This window comes from Lissotriton helveticus, chromosome 3_2, assembly GCF_964261635.1.
Source record: "Lissotriton helveticus chromosome 3_2, aLisHel1.1, whole genome shotgun sequence".
In the NCBI taxonomy this organism is placed as follows: Eukaryota; Metazoa; Chordata; class Amphibia; order Caudata; family Salamandridae; genus Lissotriton; species Lissotriton helveticus.
The window spans coordinates 146,875,791-146,895,182 of NC_136062.1; the positions used below are offsets into that span (position 1 = coordinate 146,875,791).

At 45.3% G+C, this 19,392-nt stretch overlaps 1 protein-coding gene across 1 annotated transcript in view; it reads right to left on the reverse strand.

Moving 5' to 3' along the window:
* Nucleotides 1-19,392, reverse strand: part of CHRNA7 (cholinergic receptor nicotinic alpha 7 subunit) — a 520,833-nt gene that overhangs the window by 103,682 nt on the left and 397,759 nt on the right. Inside the window, exon 6 of the mRNA XM_078684612.1 lies at nucleotides 16,997-17,164. Within this exon, the coding sequence (XP_078540738.1) occupies nucleotides 16,997-17,164 (168 nt within the window). The remainder of the gene's footprint in view (nucleotides 1-16,996; nucleotides 17,165-19,392) is intronic.

A 19,392-nucleotide genomic window follows, 5' to 3' on the forward strand; every position in this document is an offset into this window, starting at 1 on the left:
TCCAGTCAGTCGCGCCTTAATTGCTACGTAGAGTGTGTTCCAATTATCTAATTAAAACTGGGTGTATTCTGCTTAGGATACAACATTGATGCTGTGGGTGCGAATGATGCTGAAGAATGGGGGAGTTTAACGTAATAGGATTGGTGTAGTGGTCTAATGCGTCAAATGTAGGGGCCTGTGTTCGATCTCATGTTCACAGGTTAAAATCTCAAAGGGTAAACTCAGACTATCATCCTTCTGAGGTCGATAAAATGAGTACCATTGAATTGCTTATCAAACATGTTTTATTTAGCGCCAAGATAACCTTAGATGAACGTGTGTTTTACAAATACAAATGTCATGTTATATTATCATTGTGGTACTCCGAATATGAATTTTGCGGCGGCCGAGGTTGAAGCTGACCATCTGGGTACAGTCTATAAGGAGAGAGCAGATCCAGTGCAGTGGTGGTAACTGAAGGGTGGTACTGTGGACAGTTTAAAAGTCAGTAGAAGGATCCAGAAGGATGAGGGCAGCAATGTGTCCTCTGTTTCAATGCTGTGTTTGGGCCTTGTCAGAATTAAATTTCCCTTTCTCATACTGCACTCAGCACGTTGTATTAGGTTAGCAATGTGTGACTAAAGTGCATGTAGTTATGCTCACTTTATGCAACCCGCTGAGCTAGCTCCGGCCCCTGGCACTGCTCCCTCCGATATTCCCAGCACCGTGGCATCAGCTCACACCCACTTGGTTCCCTTGCATTCCCGCCGGTAACAGGAACAAACACCGCCAATACCCCTGAGCTGTCCCTTCCCTCTCCTGTCTTACCTCCTAGTTCTGCCTCATCCACTACCCTTCCCCTTACACGCCCCACTCTGACCCCCTATGTGATGGTACTCGTTTTGGCATCCACTATTCCCTCTGCGGGAGCTACGCCACAAACACTGTTGCACACAAAGAAGCCCACGCGGGGACTTCCTGACACCAATTGGGCGGCAGTGCAGGATCGCATGAATAAAGTGTTAGTGTGCTCTGCTGTAGGCACAAAGGGGAAACAGATGGTAGCGAACCAGGCAGCTCAGTGGGCTCAATACCTGATTTATACAGTGGATGATGTGTTGAGTATGCCGAAAGATTAAGAGCCCTTCATACAGCAACATGCCCTTAAACACAAGTCAGCCACTCTGATACAATTGTAGAAGCAGTGTTTTCAGGGTACCGCACCCCAAATTATCTATGACATACAGGACTGAGTATATGTCGCAGACATGGCCGAGAATGAGGTTTTTAGTAATTTGTCCACCTTAGTGGGTTATCGAGGCAGGTTACTCCAGAGGGATTCAGCGCCGCGGGCGCAACACCCCATGAGGGAAGTCCATCCTATTTACCATCCCGAAATACCAGAATTACGCAATAGATCTTTACCCCTTGGAAAAGGAGTGAGGTCCTTTCCCTAAAGAGTCAGTTACCAGACCCGAGCAAAAACCCAACTGCGTACTATAAGGAATTGACAGAAGCGGCCTCCTCCACAGTGATGACGCTAGCTGACATAGAGTTATTCTTTGGCTTGTTGATACCGCTAGATATATGGCAACAAGTCCATATGCAAGATCATGCACTGGAACTGGGTGGCACATAGGAAGAGATAAGAGCATGGGATAAGGAGCGTAAGCCCGGGGAGAAGCCCAAGGCAGAGCTCCTGGTCCTGCCTAGACATATTACTGCCTACATGCACTCCCTTATCCCACCGAAGAAAGTGGATTCGGATAAGTTGACTGCGCGTCATCAAAAGAAGGATGAGAGTGTGTCGGATTTCTTTACCAGATTTGAAGGGGTGTTCCTAGATTTTAGTGGTCAGGCTCTGTCGCAGGAGGGAGGTGTTTCTTTGTGAACAGGTCTGTTACAAATCTACTCCTTGTGATTGTTGCTCGACTTTAGGCCTCGGAGAGTACCTGGACCACATCCTCCCCATCAGTCATATTGAGTATGGCTCAATATTATGAGCATGGAGAGAATGAGGACAAGGAAACAGTGAAGAAGAAGTCGAAAGATTTGAAAACAAGAGTGTTGTTGCAACAGGTTGCAAGAGGAGGTGAAAGAGGACGTGGTTCAGGGCCAGGTCCACGGGACCCCAGGTCCAATAGGGGGTGGCGCTTGAGGTACGCCCGTGGGGCCCAACCAATGTGTATACTGTAGAAAGGAGGGACATTGGCAGAATGAGTGTCCGGAATTGTTGCAGAGAGGTGGGGCTCCTACAGGTAGGAGTTCTGGAGGAAGAGGACGTGGAGGCCGAGGTGAGACGCAGTCAGAGAACATGATGAACAAAACGCAGAGCGGGAACTTTTTTGACGACCCCTGAAGCTGACAATACTATCATGACGACTATGACATGGATGAAGTGACAGGGTTGTCTCACAGCTAGGACAGCTAGGGGCAGGGCAAGGGACCAGTTCCGGTGCCTGTAGACCAGCGTGGACCATGTGTTACTGCAGATTTACAGGGAGCCACCAAGAAATTCCTAGTCGATACAGGGGCTATGAATAGCTCTGTTTCATGTTCACTGGTCCCGGGTGCAGCTCTGTCTGGCCCAAAAAATATTTTGGTAGGTTCCTCAGGCATGCCTCATTATACCCATTTCTAAGCTCTTGCTCTGGCTATTGGTCCTTTTACAGTGGATTCACCTTTCCTACTGACATCGAATTGTTTGAGAGAACTTACTTGGAATGGACTTGTTGAAAAGGTTGCATGCAGCAAAATATTGCTCCCCAGATGGTGTTCACATGACTGTAGGCCCGCGAGTTGCCCATGCCAAACAATGCTTTGCCAAGGATGACCCCCACCCTCCTGAGTTCCACAACGTACCACGCTCCTTGTGAGCTACTGGTGATACCAATGTTGGGTTACTTCAGATACCCCTGTCTCTATACAAATGAAAGACAATGCCAGATTGCCCAGAACACCCCAGTACAAGATATCCCAGGCAGGAGAGAAGGCTTTATTACTAATAATTCAGGATTTGATTAAGTCTGGGGTGTTTGAGGAGACAACAGCAAATGTGTGTAATAGCCCCATTCTTCCTATTCTTAAAAAGGCCAGTTTGGACTGTCCAGACGCTACTCCTGACTTTTACCGTTTAGTGATAGATTTGCGAGAGGTAAATAAAATTGTGGTTCCCCAATATCCTGTGGTGCTTGACATAACAACGATTTTGACTATGATTCTCCCGACTGCTAGATATTTCTCAGTCATTGACCTAAAAGAATGCTTTCTTTAGCATTCCATCCATCCCGATAGCCGTTATCTGTTCGGATTTGCAATAGCAGTTGGAGTTTTAGATTCTGTCGTGCTCAACAAGGCTATATGGAAAGCCCCAGAATTTACAGCCAGGCTTTAAAAGCACAATTAGATGAATTGGAATTTCAATCTGGTAATGCGTTGCTACAATATGTTGATGATCTTCTGGTGGCCTCAGACACTGAGCAGGGCTGTAAAGGGGCCACGGTAAAATTACTGCACCATTTGGCAAACAATGGACACAAAGTGTCTCTACCGAAGTTCCGGTATTGTCGACCAGGAGGTCACCTACTTAGGTCACCTACTGTTGAAGGAAGGTCGCAGACTAACACCAGAACGCATAGCTGCCATAACTAACATATCTGTCTATAAGACCCAACGCGAGGTATGCCCGTTCCTGGGGATAACTTTGTATTGTCTGCAATGGATCCACCAAAGATGCGCATGAGCCTTTGCCTTGAACACCTGCATGCCAGCAATCTTTTGAACAATTAAAGACTGCACTTTGCTCTGCTCTTGTCCTTGGTACTCCTGAGTACTAGAAGCCTTTTGTGCTATATGTACACGAGGCCGACAGATGCACTCTTTCGGTACCATTTGGTTTTGGATAATGTCGCCAGAGCGCTCCCGAGCTGTCTGAGAGCTGCTCCGGCGGAAGCGATATAGATCAGACGATTGGAAGGGCTCGTCCTTGATACTGACCTCACAGTGATGGTACCTTACGCTGTTGACACGTTATTAAACAAGATGAAGAAGCAGCACCTCACAACTGCACGTCTTACTGGATATTAACTGACCCTGTTTGCTCCGCACATTACCATAAAAAGATGCGCCACTTTGAATCCAGCCACGTTACTACCCCTCCCTTCAGGATGAGAGGACAATGATGTCCATGATTAACTGTTTCGAAAAGAAGAGGAAATGAAGGGATGGGTGGACCTGACTGATGTTCCCTTATCTGACCCCCAACGGTAACTATATGTCGATGGCTCTTGCTTCAAATTGCCGAATGGGACTACTACTGCAGCATATGCAATCACCACCCTACACACTGTATTTGAGACATCCCATGTCCCATATTAGTCGGCCCAAGCTGCAGAATTGGTCACTCTCCTAAGGGCCTGTGAGGGACTGGCTGTTAATGTCTACACTGACAGTCAGTATGCCTTCGGCTTAGCACATACATTTGGGCCCCTCTGAGCAGAGAGGGGGTTCCTGACATCTCATTGCCAGAAAATACAACACAGCCCCTTAATACTCAGATTGTTATCAGCACTGACACTCCCTGACAAACTGACTATAATAAAATGCAGCGCACATAAAGCTGTCGTGGACGATGTGGGGAGGGGGAATGCGTTCGCGGACCAGACAGCTAAGGAGACAGCTGGGTCATAGAGGAGTAAATGTTTGTGGCAGGTCCTGCTAGATGGGTTTCAGACAATTAAATATTTGAGAACACTATGGAAAGTGTAAGGGAAATACAAAGAGAGGGGACTGCAGATGAACTGGCAATGTGGGAGGAGAGAACAGGGCGTTTAGATAAGTACGGGTATTGGACTGATTTATCAGGCAAACAGAGGTGGTTGTTGCCAAACGCATAGGTTTTTCTTATGGCCCGGCGCACATTAGTGCAAAGGGTATTTGTAAACTGTTAGACCCAGTATGGCAGAACGAGATTATCCTCAAAGTTGCAGCACACTTGGTGAGGCACTGTATCGTTTGTCTAAAGCATAATCCTGGAAAAGGCATCTCTACACCTGCTGGTAATTTGGCAACACCTTCCTTCACTTTTGACGTTCTCCAGATTGATGTCATTGAAATGGAACAAGTGAATAACCTGAAGTATGTACTAGTGGTAGTTTGTACATTCAGTAAGTGGGTTGAGGCCTACCTGACTAAAGAGAAAACGGCTCTAGCAACAGCAAAGGCACTTCTAAAGGAGTACTTCCTACGCTAGGGATTGCCACGTGTGATCTGGAGTGACAATGGGAGCCACTTCAATGCCAAGGTCATTGATTTGGTATGTAAGGGTTTGCAAATTACGCAGAAGTTTCATTCAGCAAGTCATCCTCAATCAGCTGTCTTTGTTGAAAAATACAATGGCATTCTCAAACTGAAACTAGCAAAGACACATGAAAGCACAGGACTGCAATGACCAGATGCAAGGGTGACTGCGCTTTCTAGGACTGGATTGTCACCCTATGAAGTGGTCTTTGGGCGCCCCGCTAATGTATGGGTCGACCCAAGACCCAAGCATTTTTCTGAAATTGAATACCCTCTTTTGATTGACTATTTGTATGCCTTGTCTAAAGATCTGCTTTCTGTCCACCAACAGATATCTGTCGCAGTACAACCATTGCCAGAGGGGGATGTACGTTGTTACAATGCATGCTTTTACCACGCATGCTGTTACAACGCGAGTTTTACCACGCAAGCCATTACAACGCATTGCTTTGGGGGGTGCTGGATAGTGAATAGTTTAATTTACTATTCCAACTCCAGTCCCCGTGGATAGTAGGAAAGGTGTTGGATACTAAATTAAACTATTACTTATCCTAGAGCGCCCCCCAGTGCAATGCGTTGTAATGGTTTTCGTGGTAAAACCTGCGTTGTAAAAGCACTGCGTTGTAAAAGTTGCGTTGAAAAGGATGTTCCCCCCAGAGGGTCCCAAACATCGGATTCAGCCTGGAGACTTTGTGATTATTCGTCAATTTCAGCGCAAATCCTGCTTGGATCTGAGGTGGAGAGGCCCCACCCAGGTGCTCCATGCCACTCGGACAGCTGTGAAAATGGATGGCAGGAAGTACTGGGTACACGCTTCGCATGTAAAGAGGGTGCCTCTTCCGCTTCTATGTGACTCCTGGGTGAAGGACGGAATCACGGACCAGGTAGGGGAGCAGGTCTCCTGCTTTGTTCCCTTTTCCGACGCCCGGCTCAGGGGGGCACGGACTAACAAAGAGAGTGACGAGGCCTTAGAGGCGATCCCCCTGAGATAAGGCCACCCCGGATGCCCCAGCTCCTTGAGCACAAGCAACTGAATGTGAGCTCTTACCTTTGTTTGTTGATGAGGAAGTGCCTGAGCGCACAAGGTACAGTTTGCAGCCCGATGGAAGAACAGTGCACCAGCAGGGCAGTGCAGAAGTTAGATAAGGACTTGAGTTTAAGGCGCAGGCACTGTGCCACTGGTGCCTGTTTTACATTGGAGTGAAGAACGCTGGTGCACTGCCCTGGACACTGGACAGGATCGTTGAGGGTATTTGCCCTAGAGGGAGGTTGTCCTATCCTGAAAGAAGAAGGATTGTTTTAGTAAAGGCCGCAATTGTTCTCAGTCGGGTTGCCCTTGTGCAGCTTCATCATGGAAGACAATGTTTGATGAACGATAGGAGCCTGCCTGTGAGGCTTTTGAAGGACACAGGAAAGAAGAATAACCCTCTGGCTGGTTGTATAGTGGCTCCAATTTCCCCAGTGCTTCTCCTTTCATAATGTATCCCTTTAGCCGCCCTATCCCTGATGAGGAGCAGCCTTTTGTGGCCCCACACCGCATGGCCCTGTTTGGTCCTCCTGGCCCACAAAGACTAAAGTGATATTTGTAATGAATATTTTGCTTGCTTTGATGTTTGTACTCTGAATACATTTCTTCCTAGAAAAGAAATATCCAGTGCATGCTTGGAAAAGTACTACACCAACACCCCCTGAATATATCATTGGCACACTGGCACCCCACAAAGAAGAGCACCGGAAGTCTTATAAAGGTAATGTTTTTATTCAGACACTGCATCAAACCCATGCTGTTTATAATACCTCAAATTGTTGGGTATGTGGGTTGGTACCTCCACTCACACATAAAAGCAAAAAACTGCTCCCTGTGCCTCTGTCCTACATTAATGGCTGTGAGGGTTGGTTTGTTCTACTTAGCTTGGTTAGTCCATTCTCCCAGCCTGACTCTCTGGATCTTAAGAGATGCAGCTCCAACTCCATGTCGATGAAAGTATATCCTCAGCATAGATTCCCGTATGGTACCTCCTCTGGCTATGGGCGATTTGATCGAGTATTTTTGAATTACTGCCTTAGAGCGGTGATAAGGGTAGAAAGCTCAATAGGACAGGGATAGACAGAGATAGATTATTGCAGTTTAATGTATCAGAATATTACCAATCTTTCCAAGCATGTAATGTCACGGAGTACAAGCCTATACGTCTGGAGGTTGCAGATGTACCAGCTGCTTTTTGTGTTCAAGGAATGGGAACAGTGGATGTGGGGAATATCAGATGCAACACCACCTCCATATTGAGAATGCCGAAAAGTCCACCATTGATCCCACCCCCCAATGTTTATTTTATTTGTTGTGACCGTGGTTATGGGTGGTCACCCAAGGGATGGTCTGGGCGATGTTACCTTTCCTACCTTCTTCTTCCAGTCTATCTGGCTCCTCCTGACTACCACAGAACTCATCGTCTGAAGCGTAGGGATGTCTCAATTTCCCGAGCTAGGAGAGATGTTGACCAAGATGACATTGACCAAACAGATACCTCGCTGCACAGTTTACTGATATAATGTAGGGTCTTACACCTTTCTGGGGCCCCATGTTCAACAGTCACAACGTTTGTCATCTCACAAGAGTAGTTGAGGGAGTCATGAATAATACTGTGGGCATACTGACCAATATTACAGTTCAGCTCCAGGCTACGAGATGTGTCTTGCTTCAAAATAGAATGGTTTTAGATGTTATCCTAGCCAATAGGGGTGGAGCCTGTCGTGTCATAGGCAGCAGTTGGTTGTGTACATATTCCAGATAGCACACCGACTATCTAGTCTGCTATACAGACATTGCACAAACTTGCCTCAGAAATACATGAGGACAATGGTTCATGGTCTCTCACAGGATGGCTCTGGGGTTTGTTAAGGTCCTGGGGTTGGAAGATTCTGCTTGTTTTGATAGATATCGCAGGTATTATCTTGACTTGTAGCCTGTGCATTCACTGTCTTCTGGTATGCTGCACTTATAATGTTACAAAGCTTACACCAACTCCTAGACTTTCTAGTCACAATAATAAAGTCTCCAACATGATGTTGCAAGAAGTTCAGTCAATTATGCTTTTAGATGAAGGCATGTTTGATTATTGAAATGCTTGCCTTGTTACTACCTTGCTCTGATCAGTAGATGATTATGTACTGTCTCCTCCCCACTAGAATGGTAAAGACCCTCCCGGATAGCAATAAAGGCTTTAGCCACACATGCTAAAAGGAGGGTCTGTTAGAATTAAAATTCCTCATTCTCATACCGCATTCAGCACATTGTATTAGGTTAGCAATGTGTGACTAAAGTGCATGTAGTTATGCTCACGTTATGCAACCTGAGTTACCCCGATAGCATTCAGGCATTCGTTAGCCAGTGTGACTCCATTTTGTATTTCATAATCCTTATTAGACTGTCTCTGCTGAGCATGTGTTAGTCCTTAGAATTCAGAATAGCTTGCCTCAGCAGAATACTGTATTTCGTTATATTTCCTTACTCTGTCCAAGGCTGCAGCTAGACTTGTAAACAAGACAATTATTTTGCTTTGCATTCCATTGTATACATGTAGCTCTGCTCCCATGTTAGGAGATGCTTAGACTCGGCACAGTGGCCTTGGGCCAATGATAGCATGCCCATCTGGCAGGTGTTAGCTCTTCTCTCTGTACCTCCTTTGCTCGTGTCCGGCGCAGACCGGTACTTTACCACCAGAAGCATGGCTGAATTCTCCTATAGGGTTTATCTTATATTAGCGAATGTTGGGGAGTCAGTCCCCTCGACCACATCTTATAGTGATGGTCTGACTGGGCTCCTCTGCAGGGATAACAATAAATATGTACGTTTTCATTCTCTACTGTCTGATCGACTCTTCATTTGGGAAGGCATAGCAGGTGGTCATAAGTACCCGCGTAGTCCTAGAGAGCCCCGTCCTTCAGCCTGCAGCAGAATTGGTGGTGTTGAGGGGGTTGTTGTTGTAAAGGTGGGTGGCAAGATGCTCATTTATGATCTTCTCCATGACTCTCTCTAGGAATGTAGCAGGGAGATGGGCCAGTAGTTGGCTAGTATTTTAGGGTTCACTGTGTTTTTCTTTAGAAGAAGGAGAACTGTGACATTTTTACAGGCATCTGGGAAGGCGGCTGTGGTGATTGAGTCAATCAGAATAGGGGTGAGGGCTGAGCTGATGGGGTCCTGTCCTTTAGAGAATACGTGAAGAGGGCAAAGTCCAATGGTCCTCCTGAGTGTATCATGCACATGGTCACTGCGCTTTCTTGAATGGTGATGGCAGGCAAGGTGGCCAGGATATCTTCACAGTGCAGTGGTTTGATTGGGACTCAGGAGTTGCTGTGGATGCTGGAGATCTTGCTGATGAAGAAGAGGGACAGATAGATGCATAGGGAGTGATGAAATCTCTCATAATGACAAAGATTTATTTGCGCTGTTGGTGCTGCTTCAACGCACTCAATGTGGTGGCTCTGATTTGTTGATGGTACTATCTGAGGGCTGATCTGTGGTTGCTCTCTTCGCTGTGGCACTTGATGCGTTTGAGCTCTTATGTGTACCAGGAACTTTGTGTATTGTTGGGACTTCTAGCATTATCAATATGCTCAAACATGTAATCAATAAAAAACAAGAAAACACCACCAACAACACGTGGTGCAGTTCAACGAGGCCCACCCCTAATGACCAATTGTGGTATCTTCTGCTTTAGGGGTAACCCTGGTCATATCACTCACCCCCCTCCCCCAGGGTTGACATTTGGTTGAGACCGCTCTGACATCCTTCAGAATGTCACAGCGGCGAACGTTCTGTATCAAGCGCCCTGTGAGGATGAGTAAAGATTGAACGGATGACAGCTGTGGCTGGGGTCATATTCCCATGAACTGACCTAAATAAACTCCGGTCTGTTTCACGTGTGTCTCCTATGTTCCGTAATTACCAGCTTGCTACACTAGCGACAAGGACGGGATTCGGAAGGAGAGGAGAATGAAAAGGGGACCCCAACACGCTGGAGAGTAAGGATAATATACCTAGCTTTCACACCATGAGTAGAAAAAAAAAGAAAAGAAGACTTTCCTTTCACGTGTGAGAGCGATGCTTGCAGGTCAGTTTGCGACCTTACTCATTACAGTTGTAGAAAAAAAAAGTAAACCAGTCAAGAAGTAATGGCACTTACCTGCTTTTGGTAGTGTGGTCTCCTGGACCGCTAAAGGGACCGAGTATCCCCCGCAGGTGCCAGGGAGAGGTGGTGGTGGTAACAGAAGCAGTGGGAGGAGCGTGGAGGGACGGAGACACGCAGTGGGGAAAAAAACTACTGAGGTACTGTGGTGCGGGACGTCTGTCAAAGAAGAGTTTCCTCACAAGAGACTTCTGTCTGAGGATATCCGATGCAGGCGTGTCTTCATGGTGAGGAAATCGTGGGCAGTGGAGCGTGCTGATAGACAGTGGGCGCATTTGAATCAGCGGTGGTGGATAGCAGAGAGAAGAGTCTCCGGGCCCCCTGACGAGCGATGCCAAAGGTGGTGGAGGTCTGGGGAGAAGCGCTGAGGAGAACGGAGTGTGGGCCATCCTGTCAGGCTGGTGACGTAAGGGCAGCAGGGAGAACCACGGATCGGCAAAAAGTACTGGCTGGACGCGTGGTCTCCTACGATCCTGACAAGGAACATAAGGACGATTGTTTTGGTCAGCTGGTATAGCTTTCCCCTCGGGTTAGTGACTGGAGGACAACTCGCACAGTTCCAGCGTGAGAGATCCTTTGGGGGAACCCTGCGGTCCCTTTACAGCAGCACGGATTTGGGCATCTGGAGGAGACTACACTTGGACCGGATAGACTAACCTGAATCACCCCTTTCATCTCATAGAATACACTTGCTGAAGGAGAAGAGGAGGAAAGTAGAGACAGAGCGTGAGAGAGACTGGAACAGTCTAATAGTACTATTGCGCCATCTAGTGAGCTCCAGTGTTAAGCTTTACTTCGGAAAATATATTCTTTCTGTTACTCTTTTGTACTTTCATTTTGACTGCTCCCCACGTTTCGTAGCCATTCTAGGAAGGTGATAGTTAATTGATAAAGAAGCCCTGTGTGCTTGATGCATTTCCCATCCATATCTGAAGTCATCCAACAGTTTAGGTATCCATTCATTTTTAAATTCAGCACAGCCATGCAGAATGTAACACCTCCCCCGTTCTTATTGCCCACCCCTAGGGAGCCAACACTCAAGTGGAACAAATGGAAGAAAGTGTTCCAAAATTATGCGGTGGTATGTGGGCCGAACTTGGGGCTTGAAAGGAAAGTTGCCGTTTTAATGTATTACTTTGGTGCAGAAGGAAAGGAGGTGTTGGAGCATCTTCCAGAATTAAACTTGAATGATAGACGGGGGTTGAATGAGTATGAGATAAGCCTGAAAAAAACTAAATATAGATTATTTACTGAAGATAAGCACCATTATGGAGCGTTATCATTTTGGAAAGAGAGGGCAGAAAGAAGAAGAAACTATTGAAGAGTTTGTCTCTGAGTTGCGCAAACTGGCAGCTACGTGCAAGTTTGGGGGAGCATGTGAAGAGAGAATCAGAGACCAATTTGTCTTGACATCTAAGATTGAGCCTGTAAGAGAGGAGCTGTGGCTAAAAGATGACCCGCCCCTTGGGGGGGTGCTTAAAGTGGCGAAACAAGTGGAACACATGATGCAATGCATGAATGAAATAAAGCAAGACGGTGAGAGTAAAGTCAAAGTGAATGAAGTGTCTGTCGAAGGTGAGAATGTACTTGCAGTCAAAGAACCGAAAAAGGAACAGAGGGAGGTCAAGGGGAGTTGGAGTTTGAAAGGAAACTGTTATAGGTGTGGCAAACAAGGTCACATGGCGAGTGACAGGGATTGTCCTGCCCTAAAGTCAATATGCAGTAAGTGTGGAAAGAAGGGACATTTCAAACAGTGCTGCAGAAGTATTAGCAATTACAGAAAACAGAGTAGGGATAGTTCCACCCGTGTTTGTGATGAAATTGTGTTACAGGTACAGGGGGAGTCGGTGTGCAATCCCAAGGATTTAATAACTGTGGAAGAGACAGAAATGGAAGCAGTGTTTGATTCATGTTCCAAATTATGATCACATCTACAGAGGAGTTTGGGAGAGTGTCGAAAGGTAAACTGAAGCTGCAGAAAATGGATGTAAGACCGGTAGGTTATGGGGGGCAGCCCATATACATGAAAGGTTACTTTTGGGGCACAGTTGGTTACAAAGACAGAGTGACGGTTGCCAAGATCTATGTTTCTAGAAAAGGTGACAACATTCTAGGGTGCAAGCATATACCTTAATCCTAACAAGAATCCCCAGATACTAGTACAGGAGGTGGGCCCTAGAGGAGATAGAGGAAGAGTTCAAAGAGGTCTTTGCAGAGAATTTAGGATGTCTCAAAAACTATTCCCATAGAATACAGCTCAAAGAGAATGCCAAGCCTGTTTCAGCCAAAGTCAGAAATCTCCCCTTTGCCATACAAGCTGTGAAAGAGGAGTTGGAAAAATTGTGCAGATTGGGGGTGATTGAACCAATAGAGGCCACTGAGTGGCTGGCACCAATAGTCGCAGCCAAGAAGATGGATGGGTCTGTTCGACTATGCATTGATCTCAGGGCTTTGAACAAGGAAGTCATTGTTGACAAGTTCCCACTTCCGAACATTTCACAAATGATGAGTACGCTGGAGGGAGCAAAGATATTTACCACACTAGATTTGACCTCAGCCTATTACCAGGTTATCTCCAGTCCAACTCGCAAGAACTCACAGCGTTCCTGACGCACATGGAGGCATACAAATTCAAGCGGATGCAGTTCGGGCTAGTCTCTGCCGCAGCAATTTTTCAAAGGATAATGAGTAACCTGCTCAAAGGCATTCCTGGGATCATGTGCTACCAGGATGATGTGCTGGTTTTTGCGGAGAATGGCGAACAACGTGGATCCAAGCTGAGACAAGTTCTGGAGGGATTCAAGGAGCAGGGACTCACAATAAAGAAGGAAGAATGCAAGATAGGCGGTGCTGAAATAGTATTTCTGGGTCATAAGGTGACGGCGGAGGGAATTCGCCCTAAGACAGAACTATAAAACACTATCATCAACCTCACTCCACCCAAGAACAAAGATGAGATAAAATCATTCATGGGGATGGTAGAGTTTTATAGCAAGTTCGTGCAGAACTTTACCAGACGCACATATGTCATACGCAACCTACTTAAAAAAGGGGTGCCTTTCGATTGGAATGAGGAGTGCCAGAAGGAGTTTGAAGATATAACTCAAGACTAGTACCAGGGTGGATTGGCTGGTACAAAGGTTGGACAGGCCACTCTAGGGAGTCACAGTGGCAAGACAGAGAACGCAAAGCAGTGAGGGACAGGAAGACCAGGTTTGATAGTCTGCACACAGTCATAGATGTAAAGTTCCAAGTAGGCGACGTGGTCAAGATTAAAGCACCCACGGACAGAGCAAATTGGGCCGAGTTCACTAGACCTACTAAGATTGTGAAAGTATTTAAAAATGCTGTCAAAACACAAGAGGGAAAGATTTGGAATTCAGGGAGGGTAGTGAGGTACACCCCTCCCACAGTGGACGTTGACAACAGACCTAGAATTGAGGATGAATCCCGGACTAAGGGGGACCCACCTGAGCTGGGGTGTTCAAGGCATAGCAACTCCACTCGCAGGTCTAGCTACAGGGTGGTTAGCTGCCCAAATTATTTGGAACATTATGTCACCAAGTGAATACCACTATGCTTATTTTCGTTCTGTATACTATTGTTCTTAGTTGTGTAAAGGAGGGGGATGTGTGGTATCTTCTGCTTCTGGTCATATCACTCACCCCCCTCCTCTAGGTTGACATTTGGTTGAGACCGCTCTGACATCCTTCAGAATGTCAAAGCGGTGAACGTTCTGTACCAAGCGCCCTGTGAGGATGAGTAAAGATTGAACGGATGACAGCTGTGGCTGGGGTCATATTCCCATGAACTGACCTGAATAAACTCTAGTCTGTTTCACGTGTGTCTCCTGTGTTCCGTAATTACCAGCTTGCTACACTATTCTTTCCAGACATTTGGAAGCACACAGCCTTATTAATAGTGCTAAAACACTGGACAAAGAGTACATACCTGTATTATATCAATCAGATGTCCAGGGCACAAGATAGCGGGTAGACAGAGCCAGGGCAATAAGGGATATGGATGCTTGGACACAGTCCTCTGAGGCTGAGTGGGACAGGCCTAACTGGTGCTTACTAAGGCTTTTCTCAAGAAAGTAATAACATTTATTGATAACACTGCATTTTTGGATCTAGGACTGGCCTTGGTAAAACAGAGAGAGAATTGCAACGTGATGGGAAACCATTGAGCGGGGCAGTCCTTCAGTGAGGACTGCTGAGCAACTTGGTGAACTGAGTGTTAGGATTGTGAATGAAAGGTTCACTCGGTGCGAGACAAACTCCTGTAACGTGTGGATGGAAGGTCGGACCTGATGCCAGGTTTCATTAGATGTCTTGAATGTCTTCTTTTGCTATCCTAAAATGGGAACCTGTCACTATTGATTGTTCATCTCCAAATGTATTTGTTGTTATTGGCTTTAAGCTTTGAACACCTGCCACAGCTTGTGATGATATGTTAATTCTCTGTTATTGCCTTTCCTGTATGTTTGTAAAACCGATAAAAAAAGGTAGAAAATATTTAATACATCAAAAGACGGACTCATCTTTCTTTTCCAGATTAAATGTGAAAGTACAATAGACAAAAAAGCCAGAGCAACGTAAATGCATCTGCTTTTGATTTTAAAGCGTGAAGCACGACCCCTGAAATTTAGCGATAGCAAGTTTTACTAAGGGTTAAATACAGGATTTTACTTGTGGCCGCCGTTCTCCTAATTCCACTGTTGGATACTCACACAGTAATAGATTTCTGTTTGAGATTTAACTTCCCTAACACCACTACAGTATATACTAGAGATGCACTTGAACAGGCGGGCTCGGCATCGAGCCTGTCGCCAGGAGGGTGACAGGCTCGCCGACTCCCCCGGCAGTCAGAGGAGTGGGGGTTGGCGGTCGAGTACAACAGTGACGCGGACGCCGATTTCCCCCAAGGGGTCATCCAATCCGCATGTGTGGCGGCCTGACCCAGAAGCACTTCACAGTGCTTCTGGGTCAGTGGCGGCTTCACAACGCAAGCGGCAGACCGGTCTAAACTGGTCTGCCCCATCTCAGGCGTTAGAAGAGGGAGCGGAGCAGAGAGGCTTTCTCTTTGCTCCGCTGCCCCTTTGTTGCAGGACACACGCCTGTCTTTGTCTAGTCCGGGCTGTGGGGGGAGGCCCGTTTTTAACTTTTTATTTCACCACCCACCATCCCCTGAAGCAGATAATTCTTATGTAAAATATGTTTTTTTTTTCGAATATGGATGCTGTTTCCTTTTCAGGAGCAATTACATGTCAGACTGTTTTGTTGTGATGAATAAAATATTAGCCCCTTTTTAATTTTGCAGGAAAATAATTGTGGGATTTTAGTTGTTTCCCCAGTCAGGCGGTAAGGTCATGATTGGTAAAAGCATAGTTTGCGGTCTCTCTCATAGGACTCACTACAAGGGGCAGTTCCAGCCGGTAGGTTGGATGAGTGCGGGGGCTGGGGAGCCACGCTTCCATTCGGCCTGGTGCCACCCTGCATGCGCATGCGCTCAAGGGCATGAACGCTTGATTACAGGGTCCCGTCATGGAGTTGAGGGTCTGGGGGTAGGAGGGGCCCGGGGGAGGTATCTTTCAGGTAAGCTGGACCCCCTTCGCAACATCACAAGGAGCTTTTAGATTGGGATCTGGGGCTGCCAGTCATTGACCTTGCCGTATGCTCTAACAGGGTAATGCAGAAAGTAAATCATGTTTAGCATGTAGTGTAAGATAGGAATGGATGTGTATTAGACACATGTTAAAGTTAGTCTATGAACACCGTGTACTTATCCATGTATTGGACTTTCTGCGTATTGTATATAATGTAAATAATTATCATTGTGCATATTATTAATTTTGTAATAAATACTGCTGGGGTCTACGACCCCTAATCCAAAGAATTTGTGGTGTCTGAAGTATGTAACATTTGGGGGTAAGGGAATGGGAGGGTCCCCACCATACGTTGGGTCTCAGGCAGATTGCGGGAGGGAGGGTTAGGGGATACCCGGCCATATTACATATAGGGGCCTTATTTCAAGGTTGCCCATATTTTCACCTGGGCAGCTACAGAAATTACTGACGAATTGCAGCTATCATTTTCATGCGAACATCACACATCTGGTGCCTGAAGAAACAACACGCTAAAAGAAGGTGCAGTCACCGGAGAAAATATTGGGAATAAATGAGGAGTACCATGGGAACCAGGGCTGGAATTACGACTCCAAGGATCCTACTTGTAACTCGCCTGTAGCTCTGCCTCTCTCGAGCTACCAGTGTCCCCGGATTCCATGGCACTGGAGGGATTGGAATCAATGGCCACATTAGCAATGGACTCAAAACGAGTCTGAATGTAATTACACAAACTGCATCCATTATTGTAAGCTTACTGTAAAGACCACTCTGTGCCATCTATTCGGAAATATAATTTTTTTTGCTTATAGCAGAGTGGACTGTGTCATTCACTTGAAAGGTTTTTCCCAGGTTTATTCACATATAATTCACTGTCAGTTTATTGTGGCAGATGTAGTGGGCTTACCTACAAGATCCCATTCTCCATTGGATGTATAACTAGATGTAATGGCCTCTTGCATCTTGAGGTCTAGGGACCAGCCATCATAGGTCCAGGATCCAAACTTCAGATCACACTTCTGAATATCAAATGGAAACCAGCGCACATCTATGTAGCAGGTACTCTTGAAAATACCTGTATTGATAAGAGATTTGGGATAATAAACACAATGCAATCTTACCATGCCATAATTAATGGGAGTGATTCCTACCCACTGCGTCAGTCCTTACAGAGATCAGCCAAATGCAAATCGGTCATGGTTCTGCTCCAAGGCAACAGATCAGCCCATACTGCCAGGTCAGACCCCCTCCACATGAGAACATAAACAGACCATTGTTGCCTACTTGGGCCTCTTCAGTTAGGTGCAGCTTGAATCCAATAGCCTACGGACCATGGAATACCTTTTGGGCATACCAATCATATTCAAACATTCCTGTCCATTGTTTTTCACCAATTGTGACACTTTACACAGAGACAAGCAATATACAAATCATTCTTTGCCAACACCAGACTAGGGTTGTCTGTGCTCCGAACTGTAAAAGACCTGGTCTGGCAGTTTGGGCTAGACTGTTCCAACAGAAGTAATACCAAGATTTATTTGCATATGAGTAGTCGTGATGTACAAAGTTGAGGCAACCAAATTCGCTCCTATTACTTCTAGTGGTATTTTGCAGTCCAACTAGGGGTTGTGCATCAATCTAGAAGATCATCCCCCTAATCTTTCACCCAGGAGCACAACTCCATAGAGCAATTTACAAAAAGATGGTCAACACCCACCATTCATCATATAAGATATGTATGCTCTAAAGAGTGCTTAAATTACACAGTGCACAGACTCCTTCAAAGCTTTTCTAAAAAGAGTTCCATTATTCAAGGAAGAAAGTTGAAAAAAAATAAGAAGATGTGAATAAAGGAGTCCTTTTTAGAAAAACGTTGTTGCAGTCTGTGCACTATGTAACTTAAACAATCAGTAATTCGTATATATCTGATATGATGAATGGTGGGTGCTGATCATCTTTTTGTATATGGATAGTTGTGTTTAGAGTGGCATAATGGGTCAAAAACGATGGACTGGTTTGAGTCCTGAGTGATTGCCATTAGATGAGATTAATTCATACATTCAATTCATCACGTTGTTTGCTATACAAAATAAGCATAAGCACAAATGGAACAAGTTCCACACAGAGAACCGCGAAACGCCATTACATCACATTTAATCTACAAATAAGGCTCAGTCTGTGACACAAGTCTGCTGACATTTGATTGAAGAAAACATGTTAGCCACAAATACTCAAATGACAAAAAGCACTGGTGTGACACGTGTGTGGCACTTATGCGGTACTTCATTATAGCCGATGAGTTTTAACTTGGAGTTTAATTTGAACTGTGGGGTTCTTCACATATTTATCTAAACCTTTATGTATGGTTTAAAGTGAGGAAACTCTACCACCTTCACATATCTTCTGCTTTAACATTAAAGCCTGCTGGTGCTCCCTAAGGTGCGAGGGTCAGAAGCCACTGAATGTCTCACCATCCGTGGGGGAATCTGCCGCTACTAAGGCTCATTTCATAAATGCCCACCTTAAGATCACCACAAAGAGCCTTGCTTTCCTGCAGGCAGCTGGTATGCCAATGGCATTTTTATTACATGACATGCTTTATCTTCATGACTTTCATTTCCAGAACCGAGATGCTCTTCTGTCTAGAACAATTGCTTCTGGTAGAGATACCTTGGCCAATCGTTGCCAATTTATATTATAATTGTATAGATGACTGTTATATCCTGGAACATTTTCATTTGTTTTTGGTCTACATTGTGTGTGTCAAGATGGGTCACTGACAGGCCAAACAGCTATTCACAGAGTGGGAAGTGATTCTCGTCACATGACTGTTTGGGCTGGATAAGATATATATATATATATATATATATATATATATATATATATATATATATATATATATATATATATATATATATATATATATATATATATATATATATATATATATATCCACCAAATCGGCTCCGTTTCGCAACCCTCTGGCGCTCCTTCCACCGGTGCGGAACTCCTAAGCAGAGCCCCGCTTTTGTAATATATTGTCCAACTCCCTTTTAAAAGGAAATGAGTCCGCACTCTCGGAGATAGTTATTCCCAGTTTCTTTTATTTTCAAATCGTCAAGCTCCAAAAAACACCAGCACAAAACCAACGCGTCTCACAACAACAGTTGCTTGCTCACGGTCAATTTACAAAGTGTTTACTCCTCCTATATTTTGAGGAAAACCGGTTTTCTTCGAAATATAGGAGGAGTATATATATATATATATATATATATATATATATATATATATATATATATTACC